The sequence below is a fragment of the Gymnodraco acuticeps genome, unplaced genomic scaffold (assembly GCF_902827175.1).
Source record: "Gymnodraco acuticeps unplaced genomic scaffold, fGymAcu1.1, whole genome shotgun sequence".
Classification (NCBI taxonomy): domain Eukaryota; kingdom Metazoa; phylum Chordata; class Actinopteri; order Perciformes; family Bathydraconidae; genus Gymnodraco; species Gymnodraco acuticeps.
Window position 1 is genome coordinate 1,490,651 of NW_022992344.1, and position 22,820 is coordinate 1,513,470.

Sequence of the window (22,820 nt, forward strand, 5' to 3'; positions counted from 1 at the left end):
ACCTGGGAGGAAGCAAAGGATTTGTAGCTGACGGCGAGGATGCCGTCGGACCACTCGTGAGAGATGGGGTCGAAGTTGCCGTACAGCTGGCCCATGGTGATGGATTTGGGATTGATAACAGTGATCTGCACCTGGTTCTCATCCATCAAACCCTGGTTTAACAGCAACATACATACAAGCACACAACAGAAATACAGATTAGGCCAATACATCGTGTATCAAGTCAAGAAAAAAGGACAGAAAGGCCAACAGTATATTCTTACATATTCTATTTTTAAATTAAAAGAAATTAAGAGATTTAATATCCGAGATTAAAGTCACACATTTACAAGCAAAGAACCTTTCAAGGACACATTGCCATAGAAACCTTTAATTAAATGAATTTATAAGACCCCTAATTGCCTGCCACTGAACACTGTTGAGTAGTTCAGTGTTTCTTTTATGTGACATTTGTAAGCTGTTTTTTTTACGTCGAGTAGTTTGTTAAATGTCTGTTTTTATGTTTTTATTTTTGAAACATTACGGTGCTGTCTTGGCTAGGACCGCTTTTCGCAAGAGTTTCTGAATCGCAAAAGAAATACTCCTGGTTTAATGGAGGTTTAAAAAGTAATAATTAAAAATAATCTGGACTTTGGAGAGACATTGCTGTGAATTGGGCGTATTAGGAAGAAAACAACAACTGATTTTAGATAAGATATGAACTATCTCATCAGAAACTACAACGCAATGGCTAGAGGATACACATACACATGAAAAACACAAAATATTCCCACTATTTTTTGTATTGACTTTTCTCTTATAGCTCTGTCTATGATAATAAGTACGTTTTTTCTGTTACATTTACTGCTTACACCTTGGTTTTATTCTCAGAATATTATCCCCTCACGCTACAATAGCCCTTATACATAGTGTACACATAAACAAACAGGAGAAAATACACATGACAATTCTTTACTTCACACACAAAGAAGAAGCAAAAGACAGGCCATGCATTTCACCAACTGTCTCCACCAGGATCCACAAACTGTTTAGAAGCTGTCTGACAAGACTTCTGCTAACTGAGGAACAAAAGCAAAAAGGCAACAAACGGCTTGCAAGACAATATGTCACATTGAGTTAGAAACTATGAGAAAAACAAGCAGCCGAATAAAAGAACAACAAACCAGGAGAGAAAGGGGAAGTGGAGGGGGGGTTAGACATGATCAGTGGATACGCAGCAACAGCGCTGACGATGATAGATGTGGCGTTCCCGGGCGCTCCATCAGCGGGCCTTCATCTGTCTCAGTGGTGGGATGCCTCTCAGCCCCCTCAGCCTCTCAGCCATGTAAATACAACAAGGCAGTTCTGCTCCTCTCCCTGAGATCGATAACTACTAAACAAAGACTACAGCGCTGACAAATTGGATGGATGTGTTTACTGGTGTAGCTCAGATAAGCCTTGGATATTGAGTGTAACACATATTTTTACTTGACGTTGAAAGTTTCTCTCATCATTTTGTTTTACTGATCGAGCAAGATCGTGTCCCAAGGACTTTGGAAACACCGTTTAAACTTGTGATGAAATACAATTAAAGACTGCATGGTTAACCATTTGAAAATATTGCTTTTTGTCCAAAATATTTTGACAAATTGACCAGGTTAATACCTGACAGGAACATAATGAATACGATGGACCTCAAGGACAACTACAGGAAATGCAACCAGGAGAATAAATGGGTTTAAAGAAGCTATTGATCAACAATTAGTACGTAAGGAGTCATGAAGTATAGCAGGCTGATAAACAACTTGCGGCCACTTTTCTCCACTCGTGCTGACATGATCCTAAATAATAATGCCCAATTTCTTAGCAGTTAGTAAATCTAGCTTTTATTCTCTTAATCATTTTTTTCAACTGGTTATAATTGAAGTGGTAACATTGCTATTTTACAACCTGGCTGCTTGTTTTTGTGTCTACAGTAAGTGGCTATTGAGGACAGTGATATCATTCCAGGATTGAAGGAGAGGGCTGAAGCCAGAAGCTGCAACACGTGAGCAATGTGTTCCTGTATTCAATGCATGTGGCTCAAATTGTTATTAAAAAGTCTGACAGCATTATGGAAAGAAAGCTAGACATAAATCATTTAAATGTTTTTTTTTATTTTGTTGTTCGAGTTTGTGTGTTATCGTGTCTGACCAAGTCTCGCTCTTGTTCTGAAATCACACGAGAAGTGACTTATTGTCAGAAGACAAGGGTGGAAACCTAAGTGACAGTTGGCCTAGCTTAGTGTTGACCTACAGATGTTCAATGTACCAGCAGTACATGTAGCTGATTCTGGCAATGTGAAAGAGGCCTTACCTTTTCACAACATTTCAGAAAGATACTTTTTCTTGAAGGAAACGGTTCGACACAATACCAGGTAGTCCAGATCATGCAAAAGATACATATAATGTATTTATTTCTCTTTAGCTTCCTTTCCATAATGTTGTCATACACTTATAATAGCAATCTAAGCCAGTGAGTTACAAAAAATATATATTTTAGTGGAAGTACATATAAAGAATACAATTGCGTGAAGCATCATGTTGAAGCCGGTTTCCCATGCAGTAGTTTGGAGCCTTCTAGCTCTATGCTGAACCAATTATGTTTTATGTATTTCCTCCACTGGTGCCTTAAACACTAAAAAGTAAAAAATAGGTTCCAGTTTAAACACCAAGATTACCCTTTAAACACGACATCCTACCTTTTCATAGATATCGTAAAGGGCTGCCGCCAGCACACGATAGGCGCAGGTCTTTCCTCCGAAGGGCTCGCCCACCACCATGAAGCCGTGCCTCACTATCATCATCTCAAAGATCTGCAGGATTTTCTCAGCAAAGAACTCTGTGACTTGCAGGTTCATGCGCTGGCAGTTTTCCTCGATGGCCTCTATCAGTACCTGGTAGTCTCGTGTTGGAAGCTGGACCCCCGGGAAGAGGTCAGATGTGATACCCTGAGGTGGAAAGGGAGCAAGGGAGGAATCTCGGAATGAAATGAGGAAAGTCATACAATGGAAATGGTAAATTCGTCTGTTATATTAGTTATCATGATAAAGAGGTTTTGAGTACATTTATTGCATTATGTCCGATACTCTAAATATTGCAATTTTTTCAAATGAAAGGTTAATGTTTTTAAATCAATACCGTATAACAAAACGTAATATTGCAATACAGAACTGTAGTGATATTTTCTTACATCCCTAAAGTGTGGGGTAAGGACACATTCAGAAACTCATTCTCTCACACACAGACTACAGGGAACTCTTCTGAGCCAAACAGACATTGTCCTTGTGCTTTGTGGCTGCGAATGAACTGAGTGGAATTAACTCGGGCTGACATCACTCGATGTGTATCGCTCCAATAATCTGGACAGGAGGAGCTCCACTGTCGTCACACCTCAAACAGCTTCAGATCATGGGACAGGAACTTGGGCAGATTGACATCAATAATGGATCTCAGCAGCAGGGTGTCTTCATTCTCTTCGGGATAAGTGAGCTACAGTGCCAAAAAACCAAGAAGAGGAGAAGAATGAGATGTAATGAGAAGCAGTTGAATGGTGGAGCTTTATGAAGGAGTGTCACTGAAAAAGTATTTGTGAGCAACATTACAATCATCACTGTTTTTTAATTTATTTCACCTTTATTTCACCAGGTCTCATTGAGATTGAAAATGTCTCCTTTTCAAGAGAGTCCTGGCCAGTTTGAATGTAACTTAGTACATTTACTCAGGTACTGTTCTTAAGTATACTTTTGAGCTACTTGTACTTTATTTGAGTATTAAAGGGGCCCTATTATGCTCATTTTCAGATGTCATAATTGTATGTAGTGTCTCTACTGTGACATGTCTCCATGCTTTAATGTTCAAAAAGCTCTTTATTTTTCTCATACTGCCTGTGCTGCAGCACCTCTTTTCACCCTCTGTCTGAAACCAGAGCCCTGTCTGCTCTGATTGGTTAACTTGCTGGATCTGTTGTGATTACCACAAACTGTTCTGTCTGCTGCCGTCTGGCAGGCGGTACCGCAGCATCGGGATTAAAACCACCAGACTCAGGGACAGTTTCATACCACAGGCCATATGACTGTTAAACACCTGTTGAAACATCCATAACATTCATCTGGCTGCTACTTAGAAATTATTTATCTAATATATCATATTCCAATAACTTGCATTTAGACTCTTATTGCACTATTTCACTATTTTTCTTTTTGTATTTATTATTTACTTGCATTATTTTTTTCTGTTTTTCTGTTTTATTGTGTTGCACTGTTGGAGGAGCCTGTGACCTAAGATTTTCATTGTCATAACTACATTGTAGCTATGTACGTATGACTAATAAAAGCCTTGAATCTTGAACCTTGATTGGTCAACTGGTTAGAGGTGTCCCGCCCCTATCATGTTGCATCGCTAGCCAATAGAAGAGCGAGTGTAACATAGTGATGTTACTATGTTACGGACGTAACAGTATGGGAGAGAAACTCCTTCAAGAGGGAACTTGGGGATTTTTCCTTTACAGACCATTTACATGCACACATACCTATACAACACACTAAGGGAAAGAAAACACATACTATGGCCTCTTTAAATGAGAATGTTAAGACATGAGGGATCAGAGTTTTATCCATCACTGCCAATCAAAACCAATTGATGTAAAGAAGCTACATCAGCGAACAGGGGTAAAAAAAGTTTGTTTCCCAAAGCAACATTTAAAAAGGCAACATGCTTATAGTCTTAAAAAAGTGTGTCTACTTCATATAGCACTGGGTTGAAATAAATGATTTGCATGCATCAGGTCACCACAGTATAGTATAAATATATACGCCATGTGTATATATTGCAGGGGCTTTGTGATCAATTCCTCTACGAAAGACAGCTCTTTGTTCGTCTCTCACATCATCGCACTCTGCGAAACAGTTTGTCATGTTGTGTTTGGAATATAAGGAGTCTAATTCCTGAGATTCCTCACTGTGTCTGAAAGAGAACTACTGACATCAATAAAATATCCAATGTGCACAGAATCCGAAGAGTATATCAAATAATTACCAAAATGTAACCCAACTCTAGCGCAAATAGACTTCTTCTGCATTAGAGGTGGAAACACATCTATTTTAAAGATGAGGAGAGACATCTAGCTTTGTGTATATTTGCATTTTAACTTGCTCAGCACTATCATCAACATAGATTACAGATAGTAAATAAATCAGGGACTGTTTTTACATTTGTCTTCTAGTTAGAGATGATCAAAGATTGCTCTACTTGGTGTAAAATGTGCTTACCAATATAACCATTAAATCATCTTAAAAAAGGTTGAAAAGAAGCATATGGGACAATTTATGCACTTATACACTAATGAACAAAATGCAGATTTGATATGTTTATAGAAATATCTTTATTTTATTCTAATTTATTTGACTTTTTATTGGCAATGTTCTTTAAAGGTGGGGTAGGTAATTTTGGAGAAAGCAGCTCGAGTGCGCTAGAATTTGAAAATACACAACCGGAGAAAATCTGCCACTTCCTTCCAGAGCCCCTCCTCCAACACACACATGACATGACCAATGAGGGCACGAGATAAGTTTGTGCACAGATGGAAGGCTGACAGGCAGGTAGGCCATCCAGTTATCTTAGCCGGGCCGGCTCAGATGATTGGTCGTGCTTTTTACAGCGCTACGGCTTCCACAGATGACATTTTTTTATGTATTTATTGTCAAAGCACTTAAGATATTCATTGCTATCGGGATGTTAAGAGCATTCCATGGAATATAACACAAAGTGTATCTCGAGCCGGTTTCTCAAACTTACCTACCCCACCTTTAACTACATATGCTAATTGTAGTGGCCGATTATGAATAATACAACGTTCAAAGACCACTTAGCCTACAAAAATAATTTGAGTATTGACTCGTGGAAAAGTAAGCAATTAAATACCTTCCATCGTTTCATTCAAAGTGCTTCATTCGATATTTCAATTGATCAGTTGGCGGCCCACTACGGACTTACAACTTTTGGATGGCATTTAAATAAATGAACACAAACAAAACCAACAGGCGTGTGGATGTGTGCAGTCAAAAACTTTAAAACTTCTCTTACACTAATATAAATATCTTTATACTATTTGATTTATTGTTTTATTTGTTCATTGCATTCTTACTTTAACTTCTTATGTTAGTATAAATATTTGTATTGTATTTTTTAAATTTGTATTTTATATTCTAAAATATAGCAGCTGTAATGAAACACCATTTCCCCTGGGAAAAATAAAGTATCTTGATTCTGATTCTGATTTGAACCTGAATTGTTTTGGGGGAAAATGAACCAAAAAATGCCGTCATATTAAAAAAGTTCAGTGTGGCGATACCTTGAGGTTTCCAGCAGCAGTGAGCACAGACTTGACGGCCCTCATCCCGTAGTCGTAGTGATGCTGCATGGACAGCTGCTCCGAACAGAGGCGATATGTAGCCACGATTTTCACCGACAGGGGCCGCGCGGTCACAAAGCCACACGAGTACAGCACGATCTCTGCGATCATTGCGTAGTCTGGTACCATCATGGCCACGGTCCTGAACAGAGCCTGGAGTCAAGAAAGAAAACGTTTTTTTTTCTTATGATTTATTTTAGCCATTTTTATGTAAGAGACACTTGAGTGACTGATGGTTTAAATACCCTACGGTCAATATTTTTTGACATGTATGGGCAGGGATGTCTGAGGCTGTACCTTGAGATTGTCCGGTAGCTCAGAGCGTCCAGCGTATCCGGGGTTCATGGTGATAAACACAGCGCAGGAGGGGTTCAGCCTCAGCTCGCTCCCTTCAAACTGCAGTATCTCAGCGTGGGAAGTAATTCCTGGACACATAGATACAGTATGTTTTTCATCGTCCTTTGTGCCTTTTGACTCTTATGAAGATAGTTGAACCCACTTAGTTTTGACCGCACTTGGCTAAAAAGAAGGAAAAAAAAAAGTCACTCCCACCTCGCAATCTCGATATTCTATGAAATCTGAGAAAGAGTTTGAGAAACTGTTGTATGTAAACTAAGCTTACCTTGATGATGATTTGTAGATTGGGTCAGAATTAGATTCTCTCTGACGACAAACACAGATACACACTGTAGTAATATTATTTAGTGACATCCGGTGCAGGGGTGCTGCTTTGGCTGTGTTTTTGTTAATCGTCAGTAATTAGACATAGTGAGGTTCATTAGTTTAAGAGTCCTCCGTCTTTTGTATTTTTTTCTTGTTTTAAACCGAACCCATCAGGCCATTTGTTTTTTGTTTATCAGAGCACTGTTGTTTTCTACCCTTTTAGTTCATATATCTTTATTATACCACTAACATCTGGTCATGTGTTGCTCCCCTATGCCTAGCTGGGGCGTAACTCCCTCTATAAACATTCTGTCCAGGAACAAACTCCAGGTATAAAAACAACTGTAATAAAAAGGTGTCAGCGGCAGTCAAGCAACAGAAAACCTAATAGCATTTTCAAACTTCTGTATTGGGCCAAAGAAAATCTATATCCCCTTTTGGCTCTTGCATCTTATGACACAAGACTTTCGTTCCAACTCCTGCCTCCAAACTCTGCTGCAGAAACTCTCCTCTCTACTCTCTCATCCACTCTGGACTCGCTCTGTCCTCTCACATCTCGGCAGGCTCGTCAGTCCCCTCCTGCTCCCAGGCTAAATGATGCACTGTGTGCTAATAGAACCGTCCTTAGGGCAGCAGAGCGGAAACGGTGGAAATCCAAACACTGTGACGACCTCCTAACCTATCAGGCTCTCCTCTCCTCTTTCTCTGCTTCGATCTCTCAGGCAAAAAGCACTTTCTTTCAAGATAAGATCCAATCTTCCTATTCCAATCCTAAAAAACTATTTTCCATCTTCTCCACCCTCTTGGACCCTCCAAAAGCCCCTCCCCCCTCCTCACTTCTGTCAAGCGACTTTGTTACCCACTTTGAAAAAAAGGTTGATGATATTCGCTCTTCTTTTTCTGACTCACCTTTACTCACCGCTGGGTCACCAGACCCTCCTTCCACCAACACACTAACCTCCTTTTCCCCTCTCTCTCCAAGTGAGGTTCTTACCCTCATTACCTCTGCCCGCCCTACCACCTGTCCTCTGGACCCTATCCCTTCAAACCTCCTTCAGACTATCGCTCCTGATATTCTACCGTTTCTCACCCATTTCATCAACACTTTAACTTCTGGTCACTTTCCAAACAGTCTCAAGGAGGCAAGAGTAAACCCTCTCCTAAAGAAACCCACTCTCAACCCGTCTGATGTTATAAACTACAGGCCTGTCTCTCTCCTCCCGTTCCTGTCTAAATCACTTGAACGCGCTGTCTTTAAACAACTCTCCTGTTATCTCAATCAGAACAACCTTCTGGATCCGCACCAGTCTGGTTTCAAGGCAGGTCACTCCACAGAAACTGCTCTCATTGCTGTCACGGAGGAACTGCACACTGCTAAAGCAGCGTCCCTCTCCTCTGTCATCATCCTGTTGGACCTGTCTGCTGCATTCGACACAGTGAATCATCAGATCCTCCTTCACACTCTCCAAAAACTTGGAGTTTCAGGCTCTGCACTTTCCCTCCTCACCTCATACCTGAAAGACCGTACCTACAGGGTGACTTGGAGAGGGTCTGAGTCCGACCCTTGTCAATTAACTACAGGGGTCCCTCAGGGCTCTGTTCTTGGTCCCCTCCTCTTCTCCCTGTACACAAACTCGCTCGGATCAGTCATTAGCCCGCATGGTTTTTCTTACCACTGCTACACTGACGACACCCAATTAATTCTGTCCTTTCCCCGCTCAGAGACCCAGGTCGTCGCACGCATCTCTGCTTGTCTAGCTGACATCTCTCAGTGGATGTCTGCTCATCACCTCAAGCTCAACCTTGACAAGACTGAGCTGCTCTTCCTCCCGGGAAAAGATTGTCCCACTCTTGACCTAACAATCAACATCGGCACCTCAGTTGTTTCCCCGACTCAGACTGCAAGGAATCTGGGTGTGACCCTAGATAACAACCTGTCCTTCACTGCAAACATCGCTGCTACAACCCGTTGCTGCAGATACACGCTTTACAACATCAGGAAGATACGTCCCCAGCTGACACAGAAAGCGACTCAGGTTCTGGTCCAGGCTCTCGTCATCTCACGCCTAGACTACTGCAACTCCCTCCTGGCTGGTCTACCTGCATGTTCCATCCGACCTCTGCAGCTCATCCAGAATGCAGCGGCTCGTCTGGTCTTCAACCTTCCTAAATGTTCCCACACCACTCCGCTCCTCCGCTCCCTTCACTGGCTTCCGGTAACTGCTAGAATCCACTTCAAGACACTGGTACTTGCTTACCATGCTGCGAATGGATCTGGCCCTTCGTACATCCAGGACATGGTTAAACCGTACACCCCAGCGCGTGCACTACGCTCTGCATCAGCCAAACGACTTGCTGCGCCCTCGCTGCGAGGGGGACCCAAGTTCCCATCGGCGAAAACACGTGGGTTTGCTATCCTGGCTCCAGGATGGTGGAATGAGCTCCCCATTGACATCAGGACGGCAGATAGCTTGCACATCTTCCGGCGCAAACTGAAAACTCATCTCTTTCGACTCCACTTCGAGCGATAGAACTATTAACGAAGCACTTTTATACTAATAAAGGACTGGCTTATCTAAAGCCAGTTGAGTAGCACTTGAAATGTTTTTGCTCTATGAAGCCTGATGTACTTATATGATTCTGTTTTCTTCAAGTTGTATTTTGTTGTCGAACGCACTTATTGTAAGTCGCTTTGGATAAAAGCGTCAGCTAAATGCAATGTAATGTAATGTAATGTTGCCCGCAGCACACACACTGTAGGACACACTGCTGTGCTGCGTTCAACAAAGCTGTGCTTGAAGTTTTGCCGGCCAGCATACACAAATTGCCTTGGCTGCTTTTTGCAGCTCTTTGTTGTCTAAAAACTGTTTTGTATTTCACTGGTGATTCTGGGATACTGCCGGCTTTAGGATGTAAAATAAAACAGCACAAACCTCTCTGAATGGTGAGAATCTGTTGAGCCACCACAGACAGCACCTCCAAGTCGATGCGGTTAAACTCATCAAAGCAGGCCCATGCTCCGCAGGACAAAAGGCCCTGGACACACACACACACACACACACACACACACACACACACACACACACACACACACACACACACACACACACACACACACACACACACACACACACACACACACACACACACACACACACACACACACACACACACACACACACACACAGCAGGTGGGAGGACATTTCAGCATGGCATAAGCATATTTTCTGCCAGTGTGGCCGCCCACATTCAAAACATACACAAAACTATAATCACATTACAATGATCAACTACATTAGTAAGCTTTTTCTGTTTTAGAAAGGACAGATCTGAATATCCTACGGTTCTTACAACAGGAAGTTGTGAAAAGGGCAATGTACGTGAGTAACTGCTTATATATATTTTGCCTAATAAAAGGGGAACAGAATTGCACTACAATGATGCATTATATTTGTAAGGACAGGTTGTGTCTAGACTCTGACACTTAAGTGTCTGTGTGCCATTCTGGTATATTTCTGGAAATATGAATGGAAGGGAAATGAAGTCACTGACTGTGTCACTTACTGTGGTGGATGGTTGGGTAAAAGAAATCAAAGAGGCAGCTGTTCATCTCCAGTGTAAAACAACAATTCAACTTCAAGTTTTTTTAAATGAGTTAAAGGTCACCTATTATGCAAAACCCACTTTTTCCTGTCTTTTCTACATAACCATGTGTCCCCTCTGTGGAAAGAGATTCTGAAAGTTTCAGGAAAAAAGATTCTCTCTTTTTGTCCTGATCCATTTATATAAAAACCTGTCTGGAAATGAGCTGATCAGATTTTGGCCACTTTATGATGTCATAACGATTTTGTGGCTTTTGTAACCATTAGCCAATCATCAACCAAGGTAACCCCTCCCCCCACCTTATCACCTGAATCTCCTCCTAGAGCACCATTGTGTTCTTTGTAACCAAATAGCTCTCAGAGTGGCGTGGGGAGGCGCTCCTTATTTTCATTTAAAGTAACAGACAGAGAATCAGCACTTTTGAAACAGGGCTGAAACAGAGGGGATTATGGGATGCTACAATGATCTGTTTGGTATTTAGAGCCAAACACTTCAGAGACATATTTTGTATATATCTGACACCTATAATATATTGATGGAAAACAGTATAATAAATTCCGTAGCAAACGTAACTATTTCAAGCCAAGCCAAGACATTTTACTAAACGAGTGCCTGCCTTTTTTGTTTCAATAAACATTTCATAATGTGCAACTCTAATCCAGGGGAAAATCAGTTTCCCTCGAAACATAATTGAAAATGTAGTTTGGTTGTATGAAAACATAACCTTATTGTTTACAGGGTTGGTTGAAGGTGGAAGTATCTGTATCTGTTCTGGCATAATTCAATCTGAAAAACGAGGGCAAGAGCTTCTAGGAATATATTATGACTCAATATTATAAGTAATGTAAAAAAATATATATGTAATGTAAAATAAAGTATAATTACAGAGCCAGGGGATAGGGGTAAGATTTCCATAAAAAACTCATAGATCCAGGACATAAGTGGTATATTTACGGGAAACACCTCAGAAGTTTATACAATTATTTATTTTATAATCTCCCAGATGCTCAAATCATATATTTTCACACAAAAATCTAGTGTGTGTCAGAGAATAAAGCCAGAGTAAAATAAAGGAAGTATATGTAATGCTAACCATCATCCAACTGGTGATGTTAACTTATGCTGAGGAAACTGTACTCACCTTGAAGAACTTTCCCAAAGCGATGTAGTCCAGTCCGTCGGAGCAGTTGAAGACCACACATTGCTTAGCCACAGCTTTGGCCAAATCTTTGGTCGTCTCTGTTTTTCCTGTGCCAGCCGGGCCCTCGGGGGCCCCTCCCAAATGGAGACTTAGGGCCCCAAACAAAGTGCTGTGGTAGGGGAAACAGACAGGAGAAAGATTGTAAAACACCTTAAGCGCTTTCAGTGATAAATGAAACAAGATATCAAATGATAATGTGTATTTGACACGTCAAAATAACTTGCTGACAAACCACTTGGTAAATGTTAATGTTACTTCAGGCAAGCTGTCAGACTACCAAAATCAAATGTTTCTATGTAATGTCATTTTTTGCGCTTAATACAGTTAGATTTATGGATGAACTGATGATTGTTGTAAAGGATTTGGAAACGTCTGCTATTTGACATAATGTTTGCTGATGTGAAAAAGAAGCATGAAAAAAATTCATGACATTTTTTTTTTAAACAACTAAATTGTATTATTAATCTAAAGTGCAATTTCCTAATTATTTTTGGAGACTGTGTCAGCCAAGTTCTAGCAGTAATCTTTAAAAAAAAAAAAAACTGCAAACTGCCCTAGAGGCTAGCTGAAGAACATTGTGTACAAAGAAACATGTTTGATCCATTTAAATGAACTCCCAGAAGCTCAGCAAGAAAAACGAAATATTGTCGCTGAAACTGACAAGAAATGGACAAGAAAATGAATTTAGAATCCAAATAGGGCTACGAAGAGACAGAATGACAAGAGTTTGATTTATAATGTAGGGATATCCGGCATGTAAGTATTTCCAACCTGGGGTTTGTAGAGTCATCAGATAGTGTTTGATCTGCAAACACCTACGCGTTATAAAAAAAAGGAAACCAGTGAACTGTTGATGGGAAGTTTCTTTACCGGTAGCAGCGGTCAGTAAGGGGGGTGATGACCAGGCGTGGAGTGTTCCCCAGGTATTCATAACCATAAGGCAAACCAGCATTGATCATCTTAGTCTGAAGCTGGTTCTCCTGCAAGGGGTGTGACACAGAGTTTACGAGGAGTAATACAGTAGTATTATTAGTTTTAATAGAGTGGTGCAAGAATGAGTCCTACATTTAGAAATGAGTTATTGGTCTGTATAAGTCATTGGTTTTTGGAATTAGTTTTTAGTTAGATGCCTGAAATAAGGTCTGTGGTTGACACAAGCTTACAATATGTTGTTCTGCGAGATAAAATATGTCAATAAAATACCCACTCTGAAAGGTTTAGGTGTCTTAAAACTGCAGTGGGTAACAAGTCTAAATGAGACTACTTAAAGGAGCCCTATTGTGCTCATTTTCAGGTTCATATTTGTATTATGTTCCTCTACTGGGACATGTCTCCATGCTTTATTTTTCTCATACTGCCTGTGCTGCAGCACCTCTTTTCCCCCTCTGTCTGAAACCAGAGCCCAGTCTGCTCTGATTGGTTAGCTGGCCGGCTTTGTTGTCATTGGGCAACCTCTTAGAGAAGTCCCGACCCTCAGCCTATCAAGTACAACAGTTTGCGTTTTACTTGTGACGATTGCATTTGCGCTTTAACTATTATAAAGTGATGTTAACATGTGCAGATTATCCTGCTGAAGTAAGTATGTAAGTATGATAAGTGTGTGTTTGCCACAGACCTTGTTTCTGCTATATTCCCAAATACAAAATCCAATTGCTTTTAGTCGAGGGAATCCTTGAAATGTAAACTTCCAGGTGGGCCTACGACAAAACGTCATCCCTGCACCACTCTTTAATGATTCCTCCTTTACATACCACCCAGTAGTAGCGCAGTTGGCTAAGCCACTCAAAGTCATTCTCGTCTTTTATTCCCTTTTGCACAAGTGTAGCGAGCACATCCCGGCCGTGCACGTCCAGCACGACGAGGGCTCCGAGGGTCACTCGGTTCTGCTTGGATAGCTTTCCGCGTACGAGTGAGACGATGTCGTCAATCTGTTTGTTGTTCTGCTCCAGGTAGGCATCTAAGGCCTGAGGAGGGGGGGGGGAGAGGCGTGATTAAATGGAAGGCAGAGCATGATGGAGAGGAAGCTATCAAGACTCCATCTATAAACTGAAGGTCACGAGTTTGATCCACTGCTATGTCTATCACTGTCAAGATGTTCATGAGGACAACACCACCCTTTTCCTTCTTTTGTAAGTGCATTGCTGGCAGGGTATAATCCTGTGTCTTGGAGGATATCATAAGAAAAATATATCCTGTTACAACTGTATAATACAGCCGCTCACTGCAGACCTCTGCTGGTTACGTTTACTAAATAAGACGTGTCAGCTGATGAGATACAGGCTCTCTTATTTGATATGACACTTTTAAAAGAGTTTGAAATCCTCATTCAGATCACCTGTTTGAATATCTATCTCAGTCTGCATGTTTAACGTCGAGCCACAAGGTTATAATGACCGTAAATAAGACATTTATTGAAAGGTAATTTCTCATGTATCACTTTGTTGACTTCATCTTGAGAACAGATGTGCTTTCACTCAAATACTGTATTTGATTGCAGTTTTGAGGAACTTGAGTGTTTCCTCTCAATTATATGATATTTCTTTATTTACCACAGAGGGAAATATTCTTCTTTTAACTCCACTACGCAAGTTTTTACGTTAGTACCTTTACAGATTTCGATTCTTAAACAAAATATAAATCAATTGATACATTATTTAATACTTATTAAACTAGCCAGCAATATGTAGACATGATGCAAATGTGCTCCACCTTTACCAGTTGCAATATTAAATGAATAATGCATCAATAATTATAATGCAGTAAGTAAGAAATATTATATTTCTGAAATTGATCCTGCATAATGAATAATGGTTTTTTTTGGTAATACCCGTGTGCTTTTATATAAGTTACAACATGAATGCTTTATACATTTCTACTGTGTAGTATCTTCCACACTGTAAATGTTTTGTTTAGGCAGTTTCTCGTGCTCTGACATACTTTAAAGTATGTAGCCATGGTTACAACAACTTTGATACAGACATGTGACTTCCAAGCATTCGGTAGATTATGCCTTTCAGATACTACAGTAGTGGTTGCCATGGTTACACCTTTGATCCAGGCATCATGGAACTTCAGAGCATTGTAAATGTAGGGAAACATGCTGCTCTGCTTCCTTTCTAACAGAGTTAAGCATGTGGGATAGATCTGTCCGTTAAACAAAACAAAAATTCCGTTGGACGATAAAACATTGTTTTCTCATGATAGGAACGACTCTAAACTACATTTTTAAATAGTACAGGTCAAGGACGGGCAATTTTTCAATCCAGATAGTTACAATAGTCTTTCCGTTCTTTCGGTATTGCGTCAAAAACAGCATTAACAGTTAGAATGAAAGATCTTAGGCATTATATCTTAAGTACCACACAATGGAAAAGAAAAGTTGATCACCTTTGGTCCTGAATGAATGGCTTCATTAATATCCTTGGTCCAGTAGACCTGTGAGACGCAGAGCACGGTCTGGCCCGGCCACGCTCGCACCCAGTTGATCCTCAAATCTTTGGGGTACGCCTCGATAGCCTCCCCGACTACCTACAACGACCACAAGAGGGACAGAGGCTTTCACTAGATTTGAGGGATTATGTGGGGAGAAGCCTTGGAAGCACAGGCTCAATATTGGTGTCAAACATTGACTTCACATTTGACAGATTCAAGCTCCTTCCAAATTAGTATCTCGCCTGCATGAATTTAGGTTCTCAATAAATCTTAGGCCGTCAAGAAGAATCAAGAAAATTGCATCACAGAATATATGTCATGGTTCTGAAAATAGGCCAATCAGTATTAGCTAAATAGCATCCCAACATTTATGCATCAAAATGTTATTTTAACTGACTGACTGAACAGCTGACTAAATGCTGTGATGGCTTATTCCCTTCACTTTTGGATCTTTATTTGGAACAAATTGTATGAAGGAAATGTATATTTGATAAAGAAAAATACTATTTTCTTTTAACAAATAACTAAAATCTAATTTTTTTTTATTAAATACAATATATGTAAATAAACTATATATATATATATATATATATATATATATATGTCTGGCCCTTGATGTGTTTTTTTTAGTGTGGCAGTTTGACACAGCAGCTCTTGTGAATATAAATCTCATTTGAATACCACCATATGTTTGTGTATTTAAGTGAAGCTGACACCAAAAATGACAAACACACCTTGTGCAGGGAGGCCATCATGCCATTCTCCAGTTGCAGGAGCCACTTCTCCACCTGGCCCCTGGTTTTGGAGGTGGAGATGACGTCCAGCAGCTCTACCGTTTCCCCCTCACTGCTTTTCATGTGGGTGATGTCCAGCGCTTTGGTGAACACCACGCTAGCAATGCCTTCAAAGCACTTCTTCAGATGGGGCTGCACTCTGGAGGAGAGGAAGGCAAGAACATCTAATTACTTCCATATTGTGTTATATCCAAGTTATATTTTACACTGGCCCTCGGTATTTAGAGATTGTATGCACTTTCACATTTATATATATATATATATATATATAGAAATGTTATTCATTGGGATAAACAAAACAAAATGCAAAACATGACACACAAGACAAACCACATACAGTCTGTTAAGTGAAATTCAAGCAATGCACACAATCATTACAATTTGAGACAGTCGAGCAAATCAGTTTCATCAATATCAGTTATAACAAGTACAGACCAGTTGAAAGTGAGATAACAATGCATGTTTAAATATACCCAATGATGCAAGAGATCTAATAGCAGCAGGTAAAGTATTCCAGTCACTTGGGGCTTTAAACTTGAACGCTCTTCTGCCAATACATTTTCTTGCAGAGGGGACAGAGAAACACATCTGAACAGAATGTCTAACTTGATGAATTGGTGAGTAGGGTACAAAATACTGCTTTAAATAAGGGGGATAGTTAAGATAAATGCATTTAAATATCAGTTTCACAATTACGACGCCATATTAGGACCACTGAATGTAAAATACAGGGAAGGGGAGAGGTAACATTTTGTGATTTTGTTTTTTTACCAGATTAAAAACATTTCAGAGGAAAGCATCTTGAATATTCTCTGACATTATAAAATCACAAATATACAAAAATAACCAAGAAAATGCTTTGTTTTAAGCTTGTAAATGTGTCCTCCAGAGTGCTGTCTCTGTGGTCCTGCCTGACTCTCATCATACTACTTCCCTGATGGCTCCCACAGGATTGTTGACATCCTTCTTATTACAGACACATGCATTTACAAACATTTGGTCTACCTATGCTGTAAAATGTATTATCTCTTCAATGTACACACGGCATCTATTGCACGTCTGTCCGTCCTGGGAGAGGGATCCCTCCTCTGTTGCTCTCCCTGAGGTTTCTCCCATTTTTCCCTTTAAACTGTGGGGTTTTCTCTGGAAGTTTTTCCTTGTACGATGTGAGGGTCTAAGGACAGAGGGTGTCGTATTGTCATACTGATATTCTGTACACACTGTGAAGACCACTGAGACAAATGTAACATTTGTGATATTGGGCTAAATAAATAAACATTGATTGATTGATTGTCATATTATTGGAACATTTCCGATAATTTTCATTTTGCGGTTTGACTTTTCTGTTTCTAATTTTCTCCTAAATCTAAAATGTTATTCTCAGCGATATCCATGATTGTTTCTTCCAAATGTAACAACTTTAATCTTGTATTTCGTTAGTTTCCCCCTATATTAGCTCTCTAACCTGGCTCTGTAACTCTGAAATGTTTTTTTATCCGTCACACACACAATGGAAACACTGATCTTCTCAATTTAAAAGAATGCAGCTTTTTTACTCCGGCCGCATAATTGCCCAAGCTTTATTCACTTCATATTGCTATAGGCAACCCCTAGAGTGAAGATGGTTTATTAGCCTACGTTTAAACTCAGTGTGCACGCCGTCTTTTGGCAGATAATGACTGTAACATTTAGAACACGAAAGACTAATGATGCACCCAGTCTCAACACCCTCCTGTGAAATTGAAAACATGAAAGACTGCTGACATGAAGCAAGAGAAGAACTGTGTGTAGAAGAAATTGTTATCCCTGTCTCCCTTTTTTTTTTAAATGAATTGTTATAAGACAATTGCTTTTTAGTGTTGCTGCTTCTCATCCTGAACACCAGCTGCTGAAAGGTCAAACTAAGCCATGCTTAATGAGATAACTAGAGCACGTGCAAATTCATGCTCATATGTTGATGATTGCCCTCGCTGTATTTCATCCCTAAATAGCACAAAACAGTGGTAAAAGAAAAGAAAAAGGCTAGCAAGTGGACCTTGAGTCAAACTACTGTTTTAAAGGTCACTAATTAAATTGAACAGTTATTTTTAATGTTGAGTTATTCTTTAAAAGGTCATGGAAGCACTTGGGGGGGGTTGCCCACTCAAATGTTTCTCTCAGACTTCCTAGAACATTTAAGGAATACATTTATTCGCCCCAAAAAACCTCCGCCAGACTTTTATTGTTCTTTACTTTCACAGCATGTCCTGTGACTTTTGCCACTGCACAAAACTATTCTTGTCTTTAGAATCAAGATTGACAGGTTTTATTGTCATATGTATGGTGGCCGACAAAGGCAAATCCGTAACAACAGCCCAAAACACGTGGATAAGGAGAAACGCACTGCAGTTTCAAAAACGGTGCAAATATAAAAACTAGGGCTGTCAGTCGATTAAAATATTTAATCGCGATTAATCGCATGATTGTCCATAGTTAATCGCGATTAATCGCACATTAATCGCACATTTTTGATCTGTTCTAAATGTACCTTAGAGGAATATTTTTCAAGTTTTTAATACTGTTATCAACATATGAGTGGACAAATATGCTTTATGCTAATGTTTATTATCATTTGAACAATGACAAATATTCTCATGAATATTAAACACAACAACCTCTGAACATTACAAATATTCGCCTCAATTCAACCTGGAACCTCTAATACAATACAAAGTGTGTGTGTGTGTGTGTGTGTGTGTGTGTGTGTGTGTGTGTGTGTGTGTGTGTGTGTGTGTGTGTGTGTGTGTGTGTGTGTGTGTGTGTGTGTGTGTGTGTGTGTGTGTGTGTGTGTGTGTGTGTGTGTGTGTGTGTGTGTGTGTGTGTGTGTGTGTGTGTGTGTGTGTGTGATGGATCGTTGGAGCTATGTGCAACTCAAGGCATATGCTCGAACGGGAGCTGCCTGGACGCTGCAATCATGTTGCGCACTATCCGTGCTGAGTGTGCTGACTTTTCGTACAATGTCCCACTGTCTGGCTGCCTGCATAAAGTCAAGTGCTCGGCGCAGTTGTGGCGAAATGTCGCTCCTCTGTTTTCATTTAAACAGCTCCTTCTATCCGTTAGCGCAGCTAGCTAGCACCAGATGCTAACAACAACAATGCACGTAAGGTCTCTCTCTCGCTCGCTCGTGCCACACATACACACACCCTCCCGGTCCTCCCAACAGCCAGTCGGTGCCTGCCGGTGAGCGTGGAAGTGTGGTCTGCCACAAGCGGGCGGCAGGAGCGGGGCTGTCAGCATCAGCTTGTAGATGGTATTTTACGGGGCGGCCAAGGAAAAAATATATACATGCGTTAATCGCGATAAAATAATTAGTGGCGTTAATTTTTTTTTGCGTTAACGCGTTATTAACGCGTTAACTTGACAGCCCTAATAAAAACACAAATGGGCCAAAACAAATGCAAATTACAAAACCAACTTGAAAACACATGCGCAGAATGAAACTCTGCGAGAGTGACAGTTGGCCAACTTTATAATCCCTGAACGTAAACAAGTGCACCAGTTCCAGTTGTGTGCAACACTTTTTATTGTCCCCCTTTCCATTCTGTTTTGTGCTTCTTGCAGCATTTTGTATTTTTGTTAGCGTTTTGTGTTTGCAGTGTTTTGTTTAGGCAGCACTTTTAGTAAATGCTGCACATGTTTAAACATTTGCATGCGTTTTAGCACATTTGTGTTTTCTTATTTTTATCAATTATGAAAGTCTAGTGTTTTGGGCCGTTGTAATGTGTTTGCCCCTCTCGGCCACCGTATCTATGCATAAAAGCTACAGTGTAGTTATTGGCAACGAAAAAGTCCCAGGCCCCGAAAGAGGGCAACAAGAAATAAGAAATAAAATAGTGATACAATGGTGCAAGTAAATGCAGGAATAAGTAAACATGTCCTCCTAAGTAATATAACTGCACCTTCTTATTAGTGCGAATGCTGTTTACAGCATTCCACGATAGTGCTTCAAATCTTTATTAGTGCGAATGCTGTTTACAGCATTCCACTATAGTACTTCAAATCTTTATTCTTCCCCTTATTATTTCAGCCAATACTTTGGCTCTCCATAACTTCAGCTTATTTTCAGCTACAGAAACCATTCAAATATTAAACTATTCAGCCTGTTCAGGAATCAATGGGAAACCTTCAACTTTTTCAAAATATTTTATACTTTTTGAAATATTCAGCTTTTTAAACTCTTTTTTTAACATTGAAGTCAATGGGAGATGCCTTCAAATCCTGTTTTCCTACACCTTGCGCCAAATGCTACTCCTTCCACATACTTTCAGCTAGACACTTCATTCCAGCTTTCAAATGATCACAAGACCTTCAGCTATTCAATTCCTATTCAGATTTTCGATATATTATAAAACTTTTATATAAACTTTTTGAGATATTGAATTTAGTTTGGAGCTTAGCAGAGAGGCCTTTTTCAGATTTTAACATTAGAGTGGATGGAGCAGCTCGTTAAGTCTAGAGTGCTTTGATCTCAAAACAGAGTGCAGCAGTGCCTGAAATTCTCCCCCCAAAATATTTTAAACTTGCCATAATTCCCAAACCCTACACTCCTCAGACATATTTGTTCATGAAAAACGTAGGAAAACCTCTCCTAGGTTGGAAAATAAAAAAAAATAAGAAAAAAAATTAAACAAAATGCCTCTTGAGGGCATGAAGAGAGAAAAAGTCCAGCTAGCTCCCAATAGATTCCCATGTTAAATTGTTCCAGATCTTTCTTCAGAGCAGGGAGAAGTACACTTTAGATAAACTGCTACCATCTCCACATTTTACACACAAAACCCAAAAAAAAACATATGATGGGAAACTTGGGGTTCTCTGATGCTCACGGTCTGCTCATTTTTTGATAAGAGCCATAGTTTTTGAACAGGTGGCAAAATTGTCAGATATAATCCCCAATGCATTCTTATGGGACTCAGTGCTGCAGTTGGTTGTCATGGTGTTGCTGGGTTGATTGGAGCCACACACACACACACACACACACACACACACACACACACACACACACACACACACACACACACACACACACACACACACACACACACACACACACACACACACGTGAGTGACATCATCAGAGCATACACCATGGAAACCTTTGATCTGTGGGTTTACACACACAGGTGTTTGTAAACATCCAATCACTACTACTTACATTTAATATCTTTATTTAACTCCTTCAGCCTAATTTCAGCTGCCGGAACCATTCAAATATCAAACTATTCAGTCTTTTCAACACATGATGGGAAACTTTCAACTTTTTCAAAATACGTTATACTTTTTTAAATAATCAGCTTTTTTTTAACATGGAAGTTAACACACACACACACACACTATCTCTCTCTCTCTACCACACATACACACACCCACACACTCTCTCTCTCTCACACACACACACAGACAGACAGACAGACAGACAGACAGACAGACACACACACACACACATACACACACACACACACACTCTCTCTCTCACACACAGACACACACACACTCTCTCTCTCTCTAACACACACACACACACACACACACACACACACACACTCTCTCACACACAGGCACACTCTCTCTCTCTCTCTCACACACACACACACACACACACACTCTCTCTCTCACACAGACACACACACACACACACACACTCACAGACACACTCTCTCTCTCAAACACAGACACACACACACACAAACACTCTCTCAAAAACATACACACACACACTCAGACACACAGACACACACTCTCAAACACAGACACACACACACTCTCTCTCACACACACACACACACACTGTCAAACACAGACACACACACACACACACACTCAAACACAGACAACACACACTCTCTCTCTCTCTCTCTCTCTCTCTCTCTCTCTCTCTCTCTCTCTCTATAGCCATAGTTTTTGAACGGGTGGCAAAATGGTCAGATATACAACTCAATGCATTCTTATGGGACGCAGTGCTGCAGTTGGTTGTCTTTGATCTCTGGACACACACACAGGTGTTATGATTGGGTGTTATGAGTAGGTGCTCAGGAACAGAAACAAACACTAACAGACTGGACTTTAACAGACTGTCTCAGCCTATTATTTTCTGTCTGATGGAGACTTCATACAGACTTCAACAGGTTCCACATATTTTATACATTATTGGTGACGTATGGTTTTAGTCGAAAAGTTTGCAGTCAAAATATTCTTCTGCTTTCCCAAGCCTTTTTACTTTCTTTTCTCATCTTAATACAAATTAATTCACTACTACTTACATCTAATATTTAACTCCTTCAGCCTATTTTCAGCTGCAGAAACCATTCAACTATTACATTATTCAGCTATTTCAGGACATCAAGGCTATACGTGTTGTTATGTATACCTTTTTAAAAACATTTTCTTTTAAATATTAAGCTTTTTCTGCATTTTTTTAGCTAAAAGCAGCTACCATTCAGCTAATAACATATTCAGCTTTTTCTGCATTTTCAGCTAAATTCAGCCATAAATGTTCACAGTTTACAGCATTCGCACGCATCTTCTGCAGGAAATGCATTTTCTAGTTCTTCCCCTTATTATTTCAGCTAATACTTTGGCACTCCATAACTTCAGCTTATTTTCAGCTACAGAAACCATTCAAATATGAAACTATTCAGCCTGTTCAGGAATCGATGGGAAAC

General features: G+C 40.1%; 1 protein-coding gene across 1 annotated transcript in view; it reads right to left on the reverse strand.

Moving 5' to 3' along the window:
* The window catches only part of dnah7 (dynein, axonemal, heavy chain 7), a 153,894-nt gene that overhangs the window by 76,407 nt on the left and 54,667 nt on the right, over window positions 1–22,820 (reverse strand). Inside the window, exons 21-31 of the mRNA XM_034208741.1 lie at window positions 16,063–16,261; window positions 15,284–15,424; window positions 13,648–13,860; window positions 12,767–12,876; window positions 11,837–12,005; window positions 10,026–10,128; window positions 6,727–6,854; window positions 6,370–6,582; window positions 3,411–3,509; window positions 2,720–2,968; window positions 3–152 (exon numbers count right to left, since the gene is read on the reverse strand). Of these exons, the coding sequence (XP_034064632.1) occupies window positions 3–152; window positions 2,720–2,968; window positions 3,411–3,509; window positions 6,370–6,582; window positions 6,727–6,854; window positions 10,026–10,128; window positions 11,837–12,005; window positions 12,767–12,876; window positions 13,648–13,860; window positions 15,284–15,424; window positions 16,063–16,261 (1,774 nt within the window). The remainder of the gene's footprint in view (window positions 1–2; window positions 153–2,719; window positions 2,969–3,410; window positions 3,510–6,369; window positions 6,583–6,726; window positions 6,855–10,025; window positions 10,129–11,836; window positions 12,006–12,766; window positions 12,877–13,647; window positions 13,861–15,283; window positions 15,425–16,062; window positions 16,262–22,820) is intronic.